At 39.5% G+C, this 20,179-nt stretch overlaps 1 protein-coding gene across 3 annotated transcripts in view; it reads right to left on the reverse strand.

The window, feature by feature from the left end:
- Positions 1–9,664: 9,664 nt before the first annotated feature.
- Positions 9,665–20,179, reverse strand: part of MOSMO (modulator of smoothened) — a 61,546-nt gene continuing 51,031 nt past the window's right edge. The window contains exons 4-5 of one of the 3 annotated variants that reach the window (XM_073792218.1): positions 12,006–12,038; positions 9,665–10,082 (exon numbers count right to left, since the gene is read on the reverse strand). In XM_073792218.1, coding sequence (XP_073648319.1) covers positions 10,070–10,082; positions 12,006–12,038 — 46 coding nt within the window. In that variant the 3' untranslated portion in view covers positions 9,665–10,069. Of the gene's footprint in view, positions 10,083–12,005; positions 12,039–13,484; positions 16,636–20,179 lie in introns of those variants that run through there. The other 2 variants (XM_033839329.2, XM_019921959.3) reach the window with 2 other exon arrangements.

Genomic DNA, 20,179 nt, shown 5'->3' on the forward strand with positions numbered 1-20,179 from the left:
TTATTTTCCTAAGGAGGAAAAGAATACCAGAAAAGAAAAGGGTAAGTGCAGCATATAGACAACAGCTCAACGGTTCTTTCATTCATTCATTCAATAAATACTTATTGAACACCTACTAGGTATCAGGCTTTGTGCTAGATGCTGAGGATACAACAGTGAACAAGATAACAAAGGTTTCTTGACTTCAGCACTTTCGACATTTTGGACAAGCTAATGCTTTGTCGTGAGGCTCTCCTGTGCATGGAAGGATGCTTAGCAGCACGGCTGGCCTCTACCTATCAGATGCCAGTAGCAACCCTGCCCCCCCGCAAGTTGTAACAACCAAAAACGTCTCTAAACATTGCCTAATGTCTCCTGGGGAGCACAGTTGTCCCCAGTTGACAATCACTGAGCTAGGCATCGTCCTTGTCCTCCCAGAGGGGGAGAGTGATGTAAATATAGTAATAACAAATTGTGGAAAGTACTGTGAAGGAAGTAAACAGGATAATATGATAGTAATCAGGAAAGGAATCTGCTTTGCATAGGTCAGGTGATCAGTGAAGGTGTCTTTTGAGCTTAGACCTTTTTTTTTATAAAGTATCTTATTTTATTTTATTTATTTTATTTTAATTAATTAATTATTTTGGGGGGCTGCGTTGGGTCTTTGTTGCTGTGCGCAGGATTCCTCTAGTTGCAGCAAGCGAAGACCCAACGCATCCAAAAATAAATAAATTAATAAACACAACCCGTCCCCCCCAAATCCAAGGAATTCCCTGGCGGTCCAGTGGTTCGGACTCCACGCTCTCACTGCTGAGGGTCATGTTCAATCCCTGGTTGGGGAACTAACATCCCACAAGCCGCACCAGGCAGCCAACCCCCCCCACAAATCCAAGGTCACACCCCCTCTTCTCCCTCCTGCTCAAAGCTGTTCAAAGGCTTCCCTTTATTTCTAGGATAAAGACTAAGATCCGTAAGATGGCATTTGAGGCTCGCAAGTTCTGGCTGCTGCCCACCTACCTCTCCAGCTTTCCCACTCCACCATTGCTCACTGCTTCGTGTTTTTTAGCATGAGGAGAAACATTGCTCTCTGTTCGACAACCCCGTTCCCCTTCAGTTCCTAGAATGCTGTATGGCTCCTTTAATCGCAGGGCCTTTTCGTATGCTGGCTTTGCTCTGGAACATTCTCCTCCCCTCCCCCCAACCACTCATCCTTGACATTTCAGCTCAAATGTTACTTCCTCTAGGAAGTCTTCTCTACCATCCCACTCTATTCCAGGTTCCTTTGTGTTATGTAAACTGTCATACAACTGTGCTCCTTTCTTTAAAAGTAATTATCTTAATTTAGAATAATACATTTATTTGTGTGATTTTTAAGAATTGGCATCTTTCTCCCATTAGACTGTAAGTTATGCGAGAGCAGGGACTGGCAGACAGTAAATATTCTGAGGAGGGGAGGTAAACCTCAGTTCTTGAAGAACTGACTTCACTTTCTGCTCTTGGGTTCCGTGAGATACTTGTTCCTTCTAATTCCCTTCCTTTTTGCTTAAGCGACCTCATTTACTTATTTATTATAAATGTATTTATTTATTTATTTTTGGCTGCGTTGGGTCTTCGTTACTGCACGGGCTTTCTCTAGTTGCGGCGAGCGGGGGCTACTCTTCATTGCGGCGTGTGGGTTTCTCATTGCAGCGGCTTCTGTTGTTGCAGAGCACGGGCTCTAGGCACACGGGCTTCAGTAGTTGTGGCACATGGGCTCAGTAGTTGTGGCTCGTGGGCTCTAGAGCGCAGGCTCAGTAGTTGTGGTGCACGGGCTTAGTTGCTCCACGGCATGTGGGATCTTCCACGACCAGGGCTCAAATCTGTGTCCTCTGCATTGGCAGGTGGATTCTTAACCACTGCGCCACCAGGGAAGCCCAAGTGACCTCATTTATATTTCTTGTTACTTGCAACAAAAAAAATATTGTCTAAAACACCGCAAGTGAGAAACTCCAGATGGAGTTGCAGCTTCAACATTGGAGTGTGTGTTCTTATGAAACCATTAAATTAAATAGCCTAATGATGGTTTGGCAACTTGCTTTTTTCTTTGGGGGTCTTTAATCTTTTATTCAGAGGAATTTTCTTTTGAGAAGCACCAAGATAATGTGACAATGTCTCAAAAAATGAAAAAGCGGTTTTACTTCAATATGCTTTGCTGGGAGACTCTTGTGGCAGAGACTGCTGGAATAGAAATACCTCATCAACACTGGACACCCCGCAGTCTTAGTTCCCTCTTTTCAGTGAGTGATTAACAACCTAATGAATTCAGAGGCTTGCACGACTGGATTCTGGGATGACTTGTGTTGGCCAACGGAGGGGTGTTTGGGTTGCATAAAACTAGCAAAACAATGTGGTGTGCTAGGAGCACGGACCCATTGGTTTCTTCATCTGCAGAATGGCATGGGGATAATAGTAACTGCCCTGCCTACTTCAACTCCATCGTCAGGAGGATCAAATGAAATTGAGAACGTACAAGAGCTTTGTAAAATACAAAGGGCTATAGGAATGCAGAATACCATTTCAAAATCTGCTGCATCTTCAAGAACTTCAGCATATGACACAAGCACTCGTTCATTCCGCGCACATTTATAGAGTGCATGCTAGGTGCCAGAGAGAGCTGGTAGGCAGAGCTGGACAGCCCTTACCCTCAGGCCTTTGCTCAAATGAAACCTTATCAGAGAGGTCTTCTTTGATTACCCCATCTCAGACAGTACCTCCCTGCCCCTGTTTTGTTTTCTCTGTAGCACATTTCATCATCTGATGTTCTATATATATACTTATTATCTGTCTCTGGCCCACTCTCCCTCATCCATCAATCCACTAGAAGTAAGATCCATGAGGGCATTAGTTATGTTCACTGTTAGAACAGTTTTATGTAAACATTGCCTAGAACATACTAGTTGCTAAAAAAACATTTGTTGAATAAATGTACTCAGGGCAGGTCCAGAGTTTAGAGAAAGGTGGGCCACATTACCTTGGGAGACTGGTCACAGGAGGGGAAGAGAATATCCAAGCCGGTCCTTAGGAGATGGCATCTTGTCAAAGGGAGAGAGGTAGCCCTGATTAGTGGATAAAAGAAAATCTTCAGCTAACTTCCTGATTTGCTAACAGCTGGATCTAGGATTCTCCTAAATATCCAGGATAAAGCCACCCCCAGCGTTTGTATTTTTAACTGCCTAATAACCTCCAGTCTTTCCCCCATCCAATCCATTTTACAGTCTGCTGCCGGAATGATTTTTCTGATATGCAGAATTGTTCATGTTACTACTTGTTTAGAACGCTGCCATGGATTCTCAGTACCGTGGACAAGCAAGTCAAACCTTCTTCACAAGGCTTTTCATTCCATTTGGATCTATTCTTTGCTTACCTCTCTACCTCATCCTGCATCCTTCTACACACCCTGGTAACCCCTACCTACACACACCTTGCTAATTCATACTCTTCTTTGTTCAAGTTGGACCTACTTCTAGAATTGCCCTTTGCCCTTTTTGTTTGACAAGAAAACCCAGGAAGTCTTTCCAGAACCCCATTTGCTGCCCCCCAACCCCCAAGGAGGAAATCATTCCCTCCTGTTGCTGCCTCCTGGCCGTCTCTTACCAAATTGTCACAGACCTTCTCGGGAGCAGCCCCATTACTTCCTTGTCTGCTGTTGCACCCCCAGCACGTAGCACATCAGCACTAATGTCTGGCAGGTAGGGAGCAGGTGCTTAAGACCCAGGCTCCCTAAATCTTTCTCACTTAGTCCAGAGCTTAGAGTCTGGGCCTCCCCCCGCCCACTCTTTTATCACCCTGTCAACCCTTCTGACTCTCAACTTCACCTGCATTTCTCCATTTATTTCTCCATCTCTGGGAGAAGGGCCCCTGGTCATCCCAGGACTGTTTTCGCTGGTTCCCACTTCTAGTTCCTCCAAGCTCCTCCAAGCAACTCAACAGGGAAGCTTGTCCTGTCGGGAAGTGTTTGCTGGTCTCCAAGGTAACAGACTGCACCATTGCAGCTTGAGGCAGGGACAGGGAAAAACCTTCCTCACCCCTGGGAAGAAATTACCACTTTGTCATTCATAACAACCTCTCCCTGGGCACTCTGCTTTTCTCTGCCCCCGCAAAGGCTGGGGAGCAGGATTTGCACCTCTTTTCTATTTTTAGAACCTTTGGGTCAGCAGAAAACTGTGGTTTAGACCAGTGGAGCCCTGGTGCCTGCTGCCTTCCCGTGGTAGGAACTGAAGAAAGACAGCAGAGAACCTGCGACATGCGTGAAAGTGGTAACTTTCTCTTCCTCCGCAGAGCCCCCCAGACACACTCCTTGGGAGAGGCTTGGCAGTTCCTCACCCCTGCCAGGTCCATCTCCACCCAAACCGGGCTAACACAGCAGCAGACTCAGTGACCTCTTAGCATAAGAAGAGATCATCTACTGCGGTGGTTCCCAAACCCAGGTGCCCATCAGAAGGATCTGGGTTGTTTGCTAAGAAAACATACGTACATTCCCATCTGGGAGATTGACACAGAACTGTAGCAAAGTGTGGGAACATGAATATTTAACAATGGCCCCAGGTGATTATGATGTAACCAGCCCTTAGCCCACAGCTGGGGACCTTTCCAATTCCTTCTATGGAAATCAAGAGAGATGAAGTGATGTGCTCAAGGTCAGCTAGCTTGTAGTAGCTAAGGGAACTGCACTCAGTTTTTCTTATCCAGGTCATTTCTCAAATCACAACCTTCACTTTCTGAATCCTTCATTTATAATTTAGAACATGTGCTACTTGTGGTAGTCACTGTCTGGTAGAGAAGCCCTTCAGATGTTGACCCCAGTGCCTCCTATAGGCCAGATCAGAAACAACAAAACCCTTCAAAATAGAGACAGCTTACCTACCACCAGGCACTCTGGGCAGAAGAGTCACGGGGTGTAAATCATGGCATTTGGTCAGCACCAGCAAGGCAGGAGAGGAGGGAGCTCAGAAAGAGGTAAGGAAGTCAGAAGAGGGAAGAGTCACAAGAGGCTGAGAGCAACCAACCAAAGGCTACTCTGTGAGCAAGAGGTAAGTGTCCTTGTGCCCACCTTACTGGAAATCCTGGGTAGAAGTGCTGGCTAACTTTGAGACACCATTTTTGTAGACACAGGGGCTCAAGATAGATGGCTTATCACCTTCACAACTTACTCCTGGATACATGGGTTTTCAACATTTTACAAGAAGTAAAACCCAACATTGAAAAGTTCTTTTTTCTACTTGAGTTTACATGACACATGTTCTGGACGTATTTGTGCCAGATGGCTAAAGCAGAGTACGATTTTCAGGCTGTATGACCAGCCAAGGAGAAAGCTCGTGCTGGTACCATCTTTCTCAGTTCTCCTCAGGCTGTATATAGCTCACGATTGGCCCCACGTAAGGAATCAGAGCACAGTAGGAATTTCTTTTCCTCTTACCTTAGGTTCTTGGGACCTGATGGGTCACCTTACCTCTGATCTTTATTTAGGAGCTCTAAACTGTTCCCATTACTCAAAATATATTTGCTATGATCTGAATGTTTGTGTCCCCACCCCGCAATTCATGTGTTAAAAACCTAACGCCTAATGTGATGGTATTAGGGGTTGGGGTCTTCAGGAGGTGATTAGGTCATAAGGGCAGAGCCCTCATGAATGGGATTAGCACCTTTATACAAGAGAGCTGACAGAGCTCCCTAGCCCCCTTCCACCATGTGAGGATATGAGAAGTCTGCAACCCAGAAGAGGGCCCTTACCTGACCGTGCTGGCACCCTGATCTCGAACTTCCAGCCTCCAGAACTGTGAGAAATAAATGTTTAAAACGTGATGTTGCAGTGAATATTGTTTTGTATCTTGGGTTCACAGCATGCTCATTTCATGGCAAAGCCTGACTTGAACTGGCATGAGGCTAGTTACAGTCTTTATTTGTTCCCTTTAATGTGAATATTTAGATGTTTTGTGATTACGGAATACTGCTTCATTCTCTGATGGGGATGTTACATAATATATAGTGTAGGGACCTCATTGATTTTTTTTATCTGAAAAAATTGAATTCCAAAGATCTTTTAGCTTTTTGATAAATACCGTAGTGATGTGTTATATTTAGTCCCTATTATCTTCATGTGTTAAAATGAGCAGATAATGGTGACTTTGATGGTTTTGTTTTCAGCATCTAAAATTCCTCTTTTCGGGAATTCCTTGGTGGTCCAGTGGTTAGGACTCTGCTCTCTCATTGCTAAGGGCCCAGGTTCGACCCCTGGTTGTGGAACTAAGATCCCATAAGCTGCTCGCGCCACGGCCAAAAAAAAAAAAAAAAAAAATCCTCTTTCCCTTTTTTTTAAAATTGAGGTATAATTGACATATAACATTACATTAGTTTCAGGTGTACAACATAATACGTATATATTGGGAAATGATCACCACAATAAATCTAGTTAACATCTAGTTAAATTTGTTTTTTATAAGCCACCTAAGTCTGTGGTGTTATAGTAGTCCAAACAGGCTAAGACAATATTATTGTGTGATATATTTCTTTAGGTATTAATTTGTATTTTGCTCTATTTCTTTCCTCCATTTCAAGCAGTTGCAGGTGCTTTTTAAGAAGCAGCTTGGGGCTTCCCTGGTGGCGCAGTGGTTGAGAGTCCGCCTGCCGATGCAGGGGACACGGGTCCGTACCCCGGTCCGGGAAGATCCCACATGCCGCGGAGCGGCTGGGCCCGTGAGCCATGGCCGCCGAACCTGCGCGTCCGGAGCCTGTGCTCTGCAACGGGAGAGGCCACAACAGTGAGAGGCCCGCGTACCGCAAAAAAAAAAAAAAAAAAAAAGAGAGAAGCGTCTTGAAGTCAACAGTTTTTTCTGTCTTTTGTAAAAGCCTAAGCTACCTGAAAGATTATAAAGTGACATGCCAAAGCACGGGATGTGAGGGATGTGTTTAATGTTAAGAGGAAAGTGGGAAGGTATAGAAAGATTCTTTCAGTTAAAGAGACAGAAACCCAGTTCAAACTGGCTTAAGGGAAAAAGGGAATTTATGTGATCAGATAAAAGAAAAATCCAGGGATAGTTCTGGCTTCAGGCATGGCTTGATCCAAAGGCTAAAATGTCAACAGAAATCTGTCTCCACTTCTCAGCTCCTTTTCTTCTGTGATGGCTTTACTCTTAGGTAGGCTCTTTAGGAGTGGTTGGTAAACTTGGGCCATCAGCACTAAGCTTTCCCCTCTATAGCTTTTAGCGCCCAAAGGAAGGAGAACAACTCTTTTCCAGCAGTTCCAGCAAAGTCCCAGGACATGCTCATTCTTGAACCAATCACTGTGACTCCAACTGGCCAGACCTGGTTTCTGCACCTAGTCCTGGAGCCAGAGGATGAAATCAGCCCCATGAAAAGAGCTGTTTTTGTTGTTTTATTTGTTTTGTTTTGTTTAACCAAAGAAGGGGACACTAGGCAAACAAGACTGAGGAAAGCCAAAGGGGAGAGAACAGTCCCCAGATAAACAGAGGTCAAGAAATCAGATCTGAAAAATCAGAGGGAGGAGGGACCTGCCCCGTGTTTGGTAGCAACAGTGGTGAGATGGCAAGACCTGAAAGGAAATGGGTCCTCGGTACATACAGGAAGAAAGTCCAGAGGCATAGGGGCTCACAGCTCACCAAAGGTTAGCATGCCTCAAGCGTGGGATTGGGTACTGTAGAACTACTGCACCATTCGGCCTGGAACAGTTGATGTTTCAGCAGCAATGGGTATAGGCAAATGACAAACGACCAGAGGGGACTTTCTAAAGTTTCAGCCATGGATCTGTGCACAACCCTAGGGTATCCCCAATGGCCAATAGATTTCCTACCAACAAGGAAGAAGGGATCTAGTTGATTTTTTAAAGTGCTACAGGGAGGATAGGAGATAGCTTCTTTGGGAAAATTTCCCTGGGTGCTCAATTCTCAAAAGGGTTCCGATAAAACCAATGGATAACATGGTATAATTCACCAGTCAAGGAAGTAAGTGCTATAAAATACCACTGAGCAATGATTGCAGAAATCTTGACAATGAGCAGGGAATGATGGCAGATTAAACACAACTTAATAACTTACATAATTTTTTTCTTTCAACAAAATATGTAATATTCACAAGTAGAGACTACTTTTTATGGTTGTTTGCATTCACATCCAGAAGAAGCAAACCATAGATTTAGCTGCTCATGTCTGAGCCAAGGAATCATGCAACTGGGACAAGCTATTTTTATTTCGTTTAGACTAGCGAAACTGGCAATGTGGGACAGCAGAAGCAGTCCTAGATTTGAAGTCAGGGAACCTAGGTTTGAAACCCAGATTCCCTAATAGAACTTTGGGTAAATTGCTCACCCTTCTGATCCTTAGTGTTTTCTAATCTATACAATACTATCTCCTACTTCATAGGAGGAGTATTAATTAAGATGACATATGGAAAAACACAACATGAATTTAATGTTAGTTTCTTTCTCTAAACTCTTATGAATGCCACTATTTGTTAACCACAGTTTTTCAAAAAATATGAATTGCCTTAATAGAGTACTTGATATGCTTCAGTTAGAGTGTCAGATTATTATGATATTTGGGAGGTTTCTGTCATCTAAGGGCTAAGTTCAGAGCAGCATTATTTGTAAGAGCAAAGACTTGGAAACAACTTAAAGGTACAACAACAGGGGAAGAGAAATATATCTATATCTCTACAGTGTGTAATAGAGGTATCTATCTATACTATACAGCCATTAAAAATGAGGAAGATCTATATTTACTGACACTGAAAGATATTCATCATAAGTTAAAAAAGAAAGTAGTGGTAGTTATGTATAATATGATCTTGCTTTTGTTAAAACAACTGAACAGGACACACCCATCACACACACACACACACACACACACATATAAACACACCATACACACACATACACACTGTAAAGAAAGCAAAATGTCTGAAAGAATACCTAATAAACTGTCAACAGTGGTACTCTCTGGAAGGTGGATTGTGTGGGAGGGAACTTTTAATTTCCTATATTCATTAGAAAAAATTTACAGACAGGTGTTACTGTAAAAAAAAAAATTCTTTTGTCCCACTTTAGGGTCATGTTAACTTCCTTCTCCATAGTAGCACTTAGGACAAGAGAAAAAGTTACTGAGACTTCCCTGGTGGCACTGTGGTTAAGAATCCGCCTGCCAATGCAGGACACAGGTTTGATCCCTGGGCTGGGAAGATTCCACGTGCCACGGAGCAACTAAGCCTGTGCGCCACAACTACTGAGCCTGTGCTCTAGAGCCTGCGCGCCGCAACTACTGAAGCCCGCACGCCTAGAGCCCGTGCTCCGCAACAAGAGAAGCCACCGCAATGAGAAGCCGGCGCACCTCAACGAAGAGTAGCCCCCGCTCACCGCAACTAGAGAAGGCCCCCAACACAGCCAAAAAAAAAAAAAAAAAAAAGTTACTAATGACCCAGAAAGCAGAAATGAGGTAAAGTATTTGAGTGGTGTGTGTGAGTGGGACTGCAACACACAAGTCCATTTTGCTCTCACTAATTAATTAGCAAAATATGTAGAAGATGAGGTAGTAAAAAACTTTCTTAGATATGTGGATTATTTTTTTCCCCTAGAGTGGATAGTGGAAGGGGTTTTTTTTTGGGTGGTTCTTCAACTGCATTTGTATTTTGCCATAGAAAACAAAGCAATGTAAAAGAAAGGGTTTTTATTAAAGAAAATACTTGAATTGTCTTATACAACTAAATAAGTATTTAAACAACATGAAAAGAGTACCAGAGTCAGGACACGGTATTTATTTTACTGACTTGCCCCAAGAGATAATAGAGATTGATTTAATGGTGACCAAACACATTGAAAGTATCTACTAAAATGCGCCATAAGATGGCCAGTTGGGGATAACCACATCTAAAATGAGATCAAATCCTTGAGTCTGTTCCTTTTAGCAGAAATAATTAAAACCATCTTGGCAGAACCAAGTCTCTGCAAAACATACCAAATGTATGGATGGCTTCAAGAGAACGGAGAACCCACAAGCTTGAAGAAGCCTCCAGAGTTCTCTTCAGGATCGACAGGGTACTTGCATCATCCTGGTCCTCTGTATAAGTATCAATATTAGAGCGCTGTGAGTTCAGTAGTAAAGGGTCTTGAGTCCAGAGAAATCCTAAGGAGGTCAGCAAGACTGGCATATTATACAGTCAAATACTTACCAGTAAAACAACCACTCTTACTTATAAAGGCTGATGATCTATGCAAGCTTCTGCTTTCAGGAAAAACATTACTGAAACAATCCTGGAAGACAGGTGACTGGGCCTTTCACATCTCCAGGAAATATAGTTTCATAATTTTCCTTTATAACCTAGCCCCAAATTTAATCATGATAATTCATGTGTAAAGCACTGTGTCAGGTCTCTGGACTATGAGAAAGCCACATTCCTTGAGTTCAAGAGTTTATGATCTAGTTATAGAGAAGTGTTTAATAACATCAGCAGCTAACACTCGGAGGCTTACTTTGTACCAAGAACTTTCCACACTTTATCTCATTTAAACCAACAATAACCCTGTAAGGTAGGTACTATCAGGCCCGGTCTACAGATGAGAAAACCAAGGTGCACAGAGGTTAAGTGATTTATTAAGTGCTTTATTGTGGAACTGAGACTTGAATCCAGGCAGTCGATTCCCCTCTAGTAAGTTCTGTTACAGAGGAACAAGCAAAAGAGAAACAAAGCACAAAAAATTAGATTATTTCAAATAGAGGAGGGATTAAAGAAACTGCAAGGGGGAGGTCATACAGGCACAGCTAAGACAGAGAGCCAAGGCGTAGTAAAAGAATGGAGAATAGGCTGGTTTATCAGTAAAAAGCGAAAAGGGAGAATGATGGGAAATAAGGCTGAGGAGACAGCCTGAAGCCAGCTCGTTAAGGGTTTTCAGTATTATGCTAAAGAAGTTTGGATTTCATTCTGTAGACTGCTGGCGTGACAGGAACTCGAATAACGAAGTGAAAAGTTTCTTTTGTGTTAAGATTACTTTGGCAGAAATGATCTGGATGACTTGAAGTAGATGGAGATTAGTTGAAGAAAGATTCGTTTAAGTGGCTATAGAATTTGAACAACTGTCCTAGGCCAAAAACTGTCCAAGGCCTATTTGTCAAAGACATTCTTTTCTACATTGAGTGTCCTGAGACCTAGTTATGTGACTCTGGGAAAGTCCATAAGCCTTTGAGTCCTTGATTTCTTCATCTGGAAAATGGAAACACTGAACATGCTTTTAGATTTCATACAGCTCTGAAATTTTACAAGTCTTATGAAAAATTTCTTCTTGAAATTTAATCTTGGGTGGTCTTAGTCTTTGGAACTGGAGCTTCTTTGTAGAAACCTTAAATGTGCTTCAAAATATCATCCCAGCATTTTTTTTTTCCTGCTGGGAAAAGAACCAAAATTCTAAAAAAATAATACAGCATTATGCTTTCTATCTTTAATACAATTTATAAATAACTACTTTTATTTTGTTGCTGGGTAACTGTGACCCAGAAGAGTTGACTTTGCATAAAAGGAACCCACAGTCCACTAGTCTTGGTGTTTTTCCTATAATCTTCTCATACAGTGGTTAGAAGGGAGTTGATGGAAGAGTAACTCAAAATAATTTTTTCACCCATGTTATTGTTTTTAAAGACAGTCTGTTGCCTTTTCCTACAGTATTACCAAAGAGAAGAAAAGTGTTTCCTTCCCCTCTCTTAGAAGTTCAGTATTTAGTCAACCATTACAATTTCCAGTGGACCTATTCATTAATGTTTATAGAAAAGAACTCTTCAAATACCTCTAATCTGTGTCATAAATCAGGGCGAGATTTGAATGGTGGAAAGGTAGGGTGACCAACTCATCCCTGTTTGCCTGGAACTTTCTCAGTTACAGCACTGAAAGTCTCATGTCCCAGAAGAGCCCTGTCTCAGGCAAACCAGGATGGTTGGTCACCCTAAGAAGATGACATTAAGGTCCAGAAGCCAAGAACACCCAAATCCTACCTTGTCTTAAACTCCCAACTCCGCATGAGGCTCCTGCAGAGGCCATATAAAGGAGAAACAGCAGCAACGGGTAAATATAGTGTTTCATTTGATTACTAGTTATTATTAGGCTAGGTCACTCCTGATACTCCTAGAGAGAGTTACAGTAAAGCTGTGATGGAGCACACGGATAAGTCTAGAGACCAAAGGGTTCTCTATTGCTCCTTCAACCCAAATTTTAAAATCTTACAAGCTAAGAGGACTTTGGCCTGAAATAAAGTAAAAACAGAAGAATGAAGCAAAGATGAAAGGGCTTAGGTCGATGTGCAAGGAAAAAAGGAAAGAAAAATGAGAGCCTTGGCTCAGTACCTCTCTCCTGGTCCATGGAAACATGATGTAGAAGAGAGTGCCACATGTGTGTGGTCTCTTATTGCTGAGTGCCTCTTCTTATTGGTAAACATAGCCTAATCCATGTTCTGGAACATTAATACATCTCCTCCCGAAGGGGGAGCTAGGAGTGAGAGTGGAAGAAGAGAGGGGAGACATTCCCCTGGCAAAATGCTAACAACAAAACTAAACCAAGAGGCATGGAAGTGTCACTGTGTGAATATGTGAAACCTCTATAAGAAATTCATTTCTGAAATAAATTTTTAAATTCAAAGCTTATTTCAAAGTAATAGAAGCCTTTTTAGTTTCTTTAGTAGACAATTTATTTTGATAAACTTGCTCAATAACAAAAATACAAGTGAAGAAAATTATGTTCATTTTATACAGTTTGTATTAACAATTTGTTTTGAAACTATTAATCGAAAAATGTTATAACCAATTAGAAAACAATTCTTAATAAAGTTGGGGTAATATACAGGCCTTGATGACAAACTTTAAAATCTCTTGAGGTGATATAACTAATAAGTCCTATGTAGGGAATCCAACCTACACAGGTCACTTTTTTCCTTCATATATTTTTATCCTTCAAAAATTAGTTCTGAAAGACAGCTTACTGTTTTGAATTGTGAATGTAAATTCAATATTTTAAAGAAGATCAAAGTGGGTTGCTAAAACAGTTACTACAATCAGAGTAACTGTGGCTAGTAGTCTTTTAATAAAGACAAAATAAATGCAACATGTTCCTCCCATGAAGCCCACGATGCAAAATAATAGCTAAGAGCAGTATATTCAAAGTTAGTTTCCAATACTTTTTCAGGGTCTTTCCTCTAAATCAATAGGTTGTATGTCACCAGGACTGTTCATTGTTTTACTTAAGAGATTAAACAGTGAATTCACAGAACATCAAGTGGGGATATCAAAGATTTAGGCAAAAGGGTAAAAACCAATGAAGTGTTTTGGTCATCTAGAACATTAAAAAGAAAAAAAAAAAAAAGAGCCGTCCTTCAAAAACAAAACAAATGAAACGGAAAATAGGCTTATAAGAAGTAGAAGAGTCAGAAAAATTACATACACACATTAACAACATAGAACATGGATTACCTTTGGAAAGAATCATACTGAAATGTTTGCTTTTAATGAATTGAAGATTTTTCATGTTTACAGATGTTTAGGCATGTTCAATAGGAGCTTCCAAAACTTTCAAACTAATTAAGTCTTGTGCAAATAAAACCTATAAATATTTTTCAGCAGATTTTACAGTGATATTCTTAGGTATGAGAAGAATGCACACACTCTAAAAACAATGTAACAGACAAAAATTTGACAAATGATTGCACCATTAAACAGTGTTTTATATACAGTTTACAAGATATGATTTCCTGCTATAAATTAATACTGTACTATATAGTACTTATTATAGTGACCTTTTTAAATGCAACTGCTGACAGTTGTCTATCTTTTCACTTACAGGATTTATAGAATTTTATATGAATGAGTCCATTTCAATGTTTGGTCTGGAAGAGTACAAAGATTTGACTTCACATACTACTTGATGGGATGGTTTTAATCCTGGGTTAGAGTGCTGACCGGTTAGAGGGAGTTTTCCCCTATCAGCCCTTAGTGCACTGGACCTCCAAGACAATGATGAAATTAAAGACAATTTAATGGTTTGTGTAATAGATACAAATAAAACCTTAAATTCTGCAACCTTATATGCAATACCACTGTAAGTGAAAGACGTAAGCAGTGGGGAAATTCTTAGCAGCTGAGAAACTTTCTCTCCCCATGCTCATGATCCAGTTAAAAATATTTTGAGAAACTATTTACAATAAAATTCAACTTTTGGAAGAGAAAAGCTCTTGGTCATATCATAAGTTAATTTGAACCATACTTTGCTAACCCTTTATTTCAGTGGTATAATGGTGACAACCAAAGCTTTCCTTCAAAGTGATCCATTTGACTGAGGTCCAATCAAATCGCAATGGGAACTGCCATCCCAAATGTCCACAGCACATGTCCAGTGGTATTCTTAGAACTGACTAGACATCGTAATACTTGGGGAAAATTAGTCTCCCGCAGGCATTTCCTAGAGGTTTCTTTGGACTCTGGGAAGGAAATGGGTGACATGCCCCCAGCACACTCAAGGAACTCACCCCAGTGGTGGTCTACCTCTTACCTGACTCCTGAGTGAGCTGAAACACTGGGGTTTTCTTCCACAATAAAATACTGCTGAATTAACAGTAAGATATATGAATGTCAAACAAGCCAGTGTGAAATACAGCAGGCTCCTCCATTTCATACCTTGAATATCTGAGGAGGCAGCCCCATCTCTGAAGCAATCATTTAAAAAAAAAAACAAAACAGTGCATTCATTTCAGTTTGTGTGAAACAAGGTACCCTAACTCTTCTGATAGGGACATTTCGGTTGCCGTTGCCATGAAAGACTCCATTGCCATGAAAAACCCTCCTGCCCCACATTTCAAACAGGAGATTATCTATTGTGTTCACCTGGAAAAACAACTAAGCATTGACATAAAGACATGGAGATGTGGAGAAGAGAAATACTATATTTTAAAACTATTTGTGGGCTCAAGGGTTAGCTGCAATGCTTCTTTCTGGAAGAAATGTAAAGCTGTGGGTCTAGTACAGCCCTTTAAAGTAAATGCAAAAATGTTAGCGTTTAGCAAACAAAGGCATATAGCATTTAAAGAAAATACTGTATTGCTCAGGTTTTTGGTAAAGGAGATTATTAATAATGCCTAGATGAAAAGAAACATAAATTTAATTTTTATGGCAGAGTGAAGTTAGTGTTATAAATAGCCAAAATATTGTAAGTTGATATTACTAGTGAACTTTGTATTTATGTAAAGTTGTGTGCTTAAACATAGAAAATGCTTTACTAATGTAACAGAACGAGCCAGTAGAAAAAGAGAACCTCTGTACAACAGACAACAGTTGCCAATAATTTAAATAGTGTCAGATTCCCCAAATTATCAGGTTTGACATGATCTTACCTTCTACTATCATAAACAAATAAATTAACCCTACAAAGAATTTTAGCTTAACTTAAAATTGCACCTAGAAGGGTATGGGATTATTTGTACCTATTACAAAAACCTGTTAAAATCAAGGGCTGCTACAAAGAATGAGGTAAACTGAAGACTCTCTCCACTATGCAGCCTTCAGATAAATGGCTTTTTTTCTATTGAGTTCTAGGTTTGCACACCACAGTGTTTTGCTAGCAAAGCATTCAGAGTTCTCTTCCAGGAACTGTTTGCATGTGTGTGTATATAAATTTACACACACACATACGCACACACACATATATACACACTGTATACTGCATCAGCAAAATATATATATTATATATATATATTTATATAAATATAAGGAAAATTTCCCCCACCCAACCCCCCGCCCCCCAACGACATGTTTCTTAGTGTTTGATTTTTTTTTTTTTTTTTTGTACACAGAGAATAGGGAATTTCAGAATTTTTACATACATTTTAGCAAACGAGTTTTGATCTATTGGCTTCTTGGTGCGGTAATGCAATGGCAATCCATTCTGGTGCCAAAGGCTCATACCATTACAAGGAAGCTGTGAACTCTAATTTCTTAGGAGGTGAGGCCAGCCCCACATGAACTTCTCTTGCATCCCTCTGGTCCGCCATGATTCATAAATACTTAGACTTACTTTTTCCTCCCTCAAATGAATCATTAGACGTTAAAAATGGAACCACAGAGTCATAAAGGGCCACATGCTTTTCAGTATAAAGCATTCTCCTTCACTAGGTTGCTATCACAGTGCAGACCTGACTGCCTGAATATGCTCAGGAGATTTAGTCAATATTGTCTGTATTTGGTTATGGAAAAGGCTCTCCTTATTTTTTGTTTTTAAATCCAAAGTGCATAGTGAGAACAAATCAAAGCATTTTTTTTTCTTTTCAGCATCAGTTTCATCTAAGCATCTTCCTATGCGAGGACTACTCAGATGCCTTGCCTTTGTCCTCCCCACCCTCCAAAAATAAAAAAATAAAATAAAATTAAAAATAATAAGAGTCAAGCAATTCAGACATTCATCAGCCTGGTAAACAAACTTTGCCGGCAAATAGAAGTCCTACTATTGTAAAGAAAATTGATAAGACAAAAAGTACGTATGATGACCCAACTACTGTGTTGTTGGGTAATTTATATGGTTGACCTCCGACTTCATTGATGTAAAATCCTATTGGAAATATTAGGGCAGCCATACAGAAAAGGATCACTGTAAAACAAACCAGAACACAACATTAGTAACATGGTTTGGTGATTAAGAAAACAATGAAAATTTGGCACAAAGGAAGTTTATAAGAAGGGTTGTGGATTGATGACATGGTCAAATCTGTTACAATATGGATCACTTATCAAAAGATTTGTGTATACTACAGATCCCCAAAGCCTAACAATTAAATACGTAAAAGCTAGCTTAGCCTTTTACATAGTTTTGAATATCAGCATTAAGGAAGGCCTCCAAACCTACTAAGTACTCGTATACACGATTCTTGACCATTTAAAGTAGTGACTAAGGGCTCTGGCTAGTGTCAGACAGGGGCTAAGTTCTGGCTCTACTACTTACTAATGGTGTAATCTTAGGCTTCTGAAATTCTGAAAATGGGTAAGTATATAGTACAAGGATAAACAAAACAATGTCAAGTCCTTCGCACAGTGAGTGACAGGTTGATAGTAAGTGCTGAATAAATGCTGTATATTATTATTGTCCTAGCATTATTTTGCCAATTCTCTGCTCTCTCAGTTGGCATTAGCTATGAGGAATTGAGAAAAGGTGCATACAAATATAAATACTATTTATCTTACTCTGATTTAAAATCAGCTAGTGGAAAGAACCACAGGCTTCTGTGATGAGGAGCAAATTGTCAGACTGGTTATCTCTCATCACGGACAACGTTCCAAAAAAAAAAATCTCCCAGGTTTCTGACTACAGAGTTTAAAGTGGGGGAGAGTGGAGAAATCTTTTGAATTTTGTATGCAAACACAATGAAATATATTATTTGCTAAAATGCTTCTAGAAAGATATCAGAAAACCCAGTGTCTGGGCAGAAGTAATTCCACAGTTGGCTGTTTTAGGAAACCGCGTGCTCCCCTGTGCTAACAAAGAAACACTCTTCTTAGGGAACACAAATTACCTATAGATAGGCTGGCGTTTCCAAGAAAATATTTTATGCTTTTTATTACTATTATTATTATTATTTTATGCTTTTTGAAAGCATGTTGGTCAAATGTTCATAGTCTTTCAAATTTCTTTGAAGGCAGAAACATTTCTTCAGTGTAATGTCATTCTATAGTCATTCCCAATATTAACTGAATGAGAAAACTTTTCTCAGTTAAACCCATCCCTAGCTATACTGACAGAGTCCTGGATAAATATACCAGCTGACACTTGTCCTAAATTATTTTTGTGTTACTCAATCTACAAAATTTAATAGGAGAGTCCTGAAAAAGCCAATTAGGAATATTTCCTGGAAGGAAGCTCCAGAAATGCTGTAAAACGTAACATTTTCTTAAGTAATACACTAGCTTAAGAAACACACCAGCACTCTCGTTTGCTTCGCACCATTTGGGTGGATTATTTTATATTAAGCAGACATAGAATCTGTTTCATTTTGGGCATATGACCACAACAAATAATGTTACATAAGCAGATTTAAATTCTTTTGGATACCTACTACAGAACAAATGAAAAATTCAGGTATTCAGTATTAGATCTTTCTGTTGTATAGTTAGCAATAAATAACTTTATTACTGCTGCCAGTGCCCCCTGATCTGTGGTATCTGTCACCAGTCTCTAACAGTGCTTATGCCTTAATATGGTTTGGTAAGTAAAATGAAACCACAATTAGACAATCTAATAAAAACAATGGGAAAACATTATTGCCTTAAAAACAATTTGTTCTTTAATGTGGATTAATCTCTAACCTCAAGAAACACTAAAATAATTTAGAAGTCCTTAAAAGATATGCAGATATTACTGCTGTTCAGTCTGTTAATTGATGTGCCAACTTAATTCCTATCCTTTCCTATTTTCTACTGTAAAATAAAAATCTATCTTTTATAAAGGAGTAATCATTTAATGACTATATTTAAAGCAGGGTTTAATATTTTACAAGTGTTAAATATTTTCCAAATTGGTTAGGAAAAGCTTAATCAAATTTTAAGGAAGCAATGAACTCCTAATTCTATCCAATATTTGTTTTTAATCCAAGGAATCTAGTTCTCTGTCCTGGAGAGATTTAATGTTGGTGGGTGAGGTTTTTTTTGTTTTTGTTTTCCTGTTTTTTGTGGGGTTTTTTTAGCTATTGAGACCTGTGAAGTTACTTTAGATCTTAAAATACTGTTAATGCTGAAAATACATATCAACTTTTGACAATTAAGTTCTGGGTCCTAAATAAGTCTGTAAAGACATAACTTCATATCCTGTATAGCATAGATTTCTTGGTGGTGAAAGTCAATCAGGTGTACTGGCAGACAAGTAAATTACGGTGGCAAAAGCAAGGACAAGGGTCAGACTTGAAGAAAAAGGCACAGCTTTGTCACCCTTGCCCCCATAGGTGAGCCCCCTCATGTGTGGCTCTCCTTTGAACATTTCCACTGTGTAAATCCATCAGAAAATGTTAGCTTATATTCTTACCAAACTATAGCTTAACTGGAATAGAAGTGCATAAAATAGAGATGAAGTACATTTTCAAACACTGAATGGAAACACTAGGGGGAGCCCAATCCCTCTTATGACTACCACCCCAGTAAACTAGCTCTGGGAATGTAGCTCTATGCTTCCTTAGATGACATCAACACCAAGATATATTGTTGAACGAAAAAACCAAGATACAGAATAGTATAAATAGAATAAATATGTATTTATAGAACACTCACACATATACATATATGTTTCTATGCATAGAACACCACTGGTAGGAAACCCCAGAAACTGGTGAGAATGGCTGCTTCCAGGAAAGGAGTATCAGACGACTGGGTGACAGGGCCACAAATGAGATTTACTTTTCACTTGGTGACCCTTTCATAGGCTTTGAATTATGTATCATGCACATATTATTTTAAAAAGTTAAATTATTTAAAATGGAAAATAAAGGAAAAACATTCTGCATTTCAAGGTAGCTATATATTAAATATGTACTTAAATATTTTCTCTTGAAGAGAAACGAAAAACAAGATAATCAAAGTTCTTTCCCTTTATTGGGTCATAAGAACCAATGGCTCATGTGAGCACCTTAATGCTTTTCTCTGATTCATATTACTTTGCTAAATAATATTTCAGATTTTTGGTATTCAGAGTACATGCACTCCCAAATTTCAACTAAATCCAGAAACTAAATCCTTCTTCTTTGATTTTATTTTACTCCTAAAGAGTGAATTCTAAAGAGTGGATAAGTAACTGTATCTGTGAGTAAAGATTCTCTTTAAATTCCCCATCAATACCCTTTAATTTAGTAGCTCTGTCTCTATAACTGCCTCTAGACCCTACTATTTAGAAAAGAACTGTCTCAGGAGGTCTGTTTGACCTCAAAAAAGATCAACTTTTTTCACATTTCTTAACAAAGATGGAGAAGCCTTTTTATGTCAACTGCAACTTGATCTAAATTTTAAAATTAAGGGAGAAATACATACAAAAATAAAACAACAGATCCAGAAACATATACATTCTCTAAAGAGAGTTTCACAGAGAGATAGGGAGAAACAGAGACTCATGAACTAATATCCCTATCCTATGACCTTTAAGAATAAATTGAGTTTTA

Source organism: Tursiops truncatus, chromosome 15 (genome assembly GCF_011762595.2).
Source record: "Tursiops truncatus isolate mTurTru1 chromosome 15, mTurTru1.mat.Y, whole genome shotgun sequence".
NCBI lineage: Eukaryota > Metazoa > Chordata > Mammalia > Artiodactyla > Delphinidae > Tursiops > Tursiops truncatus.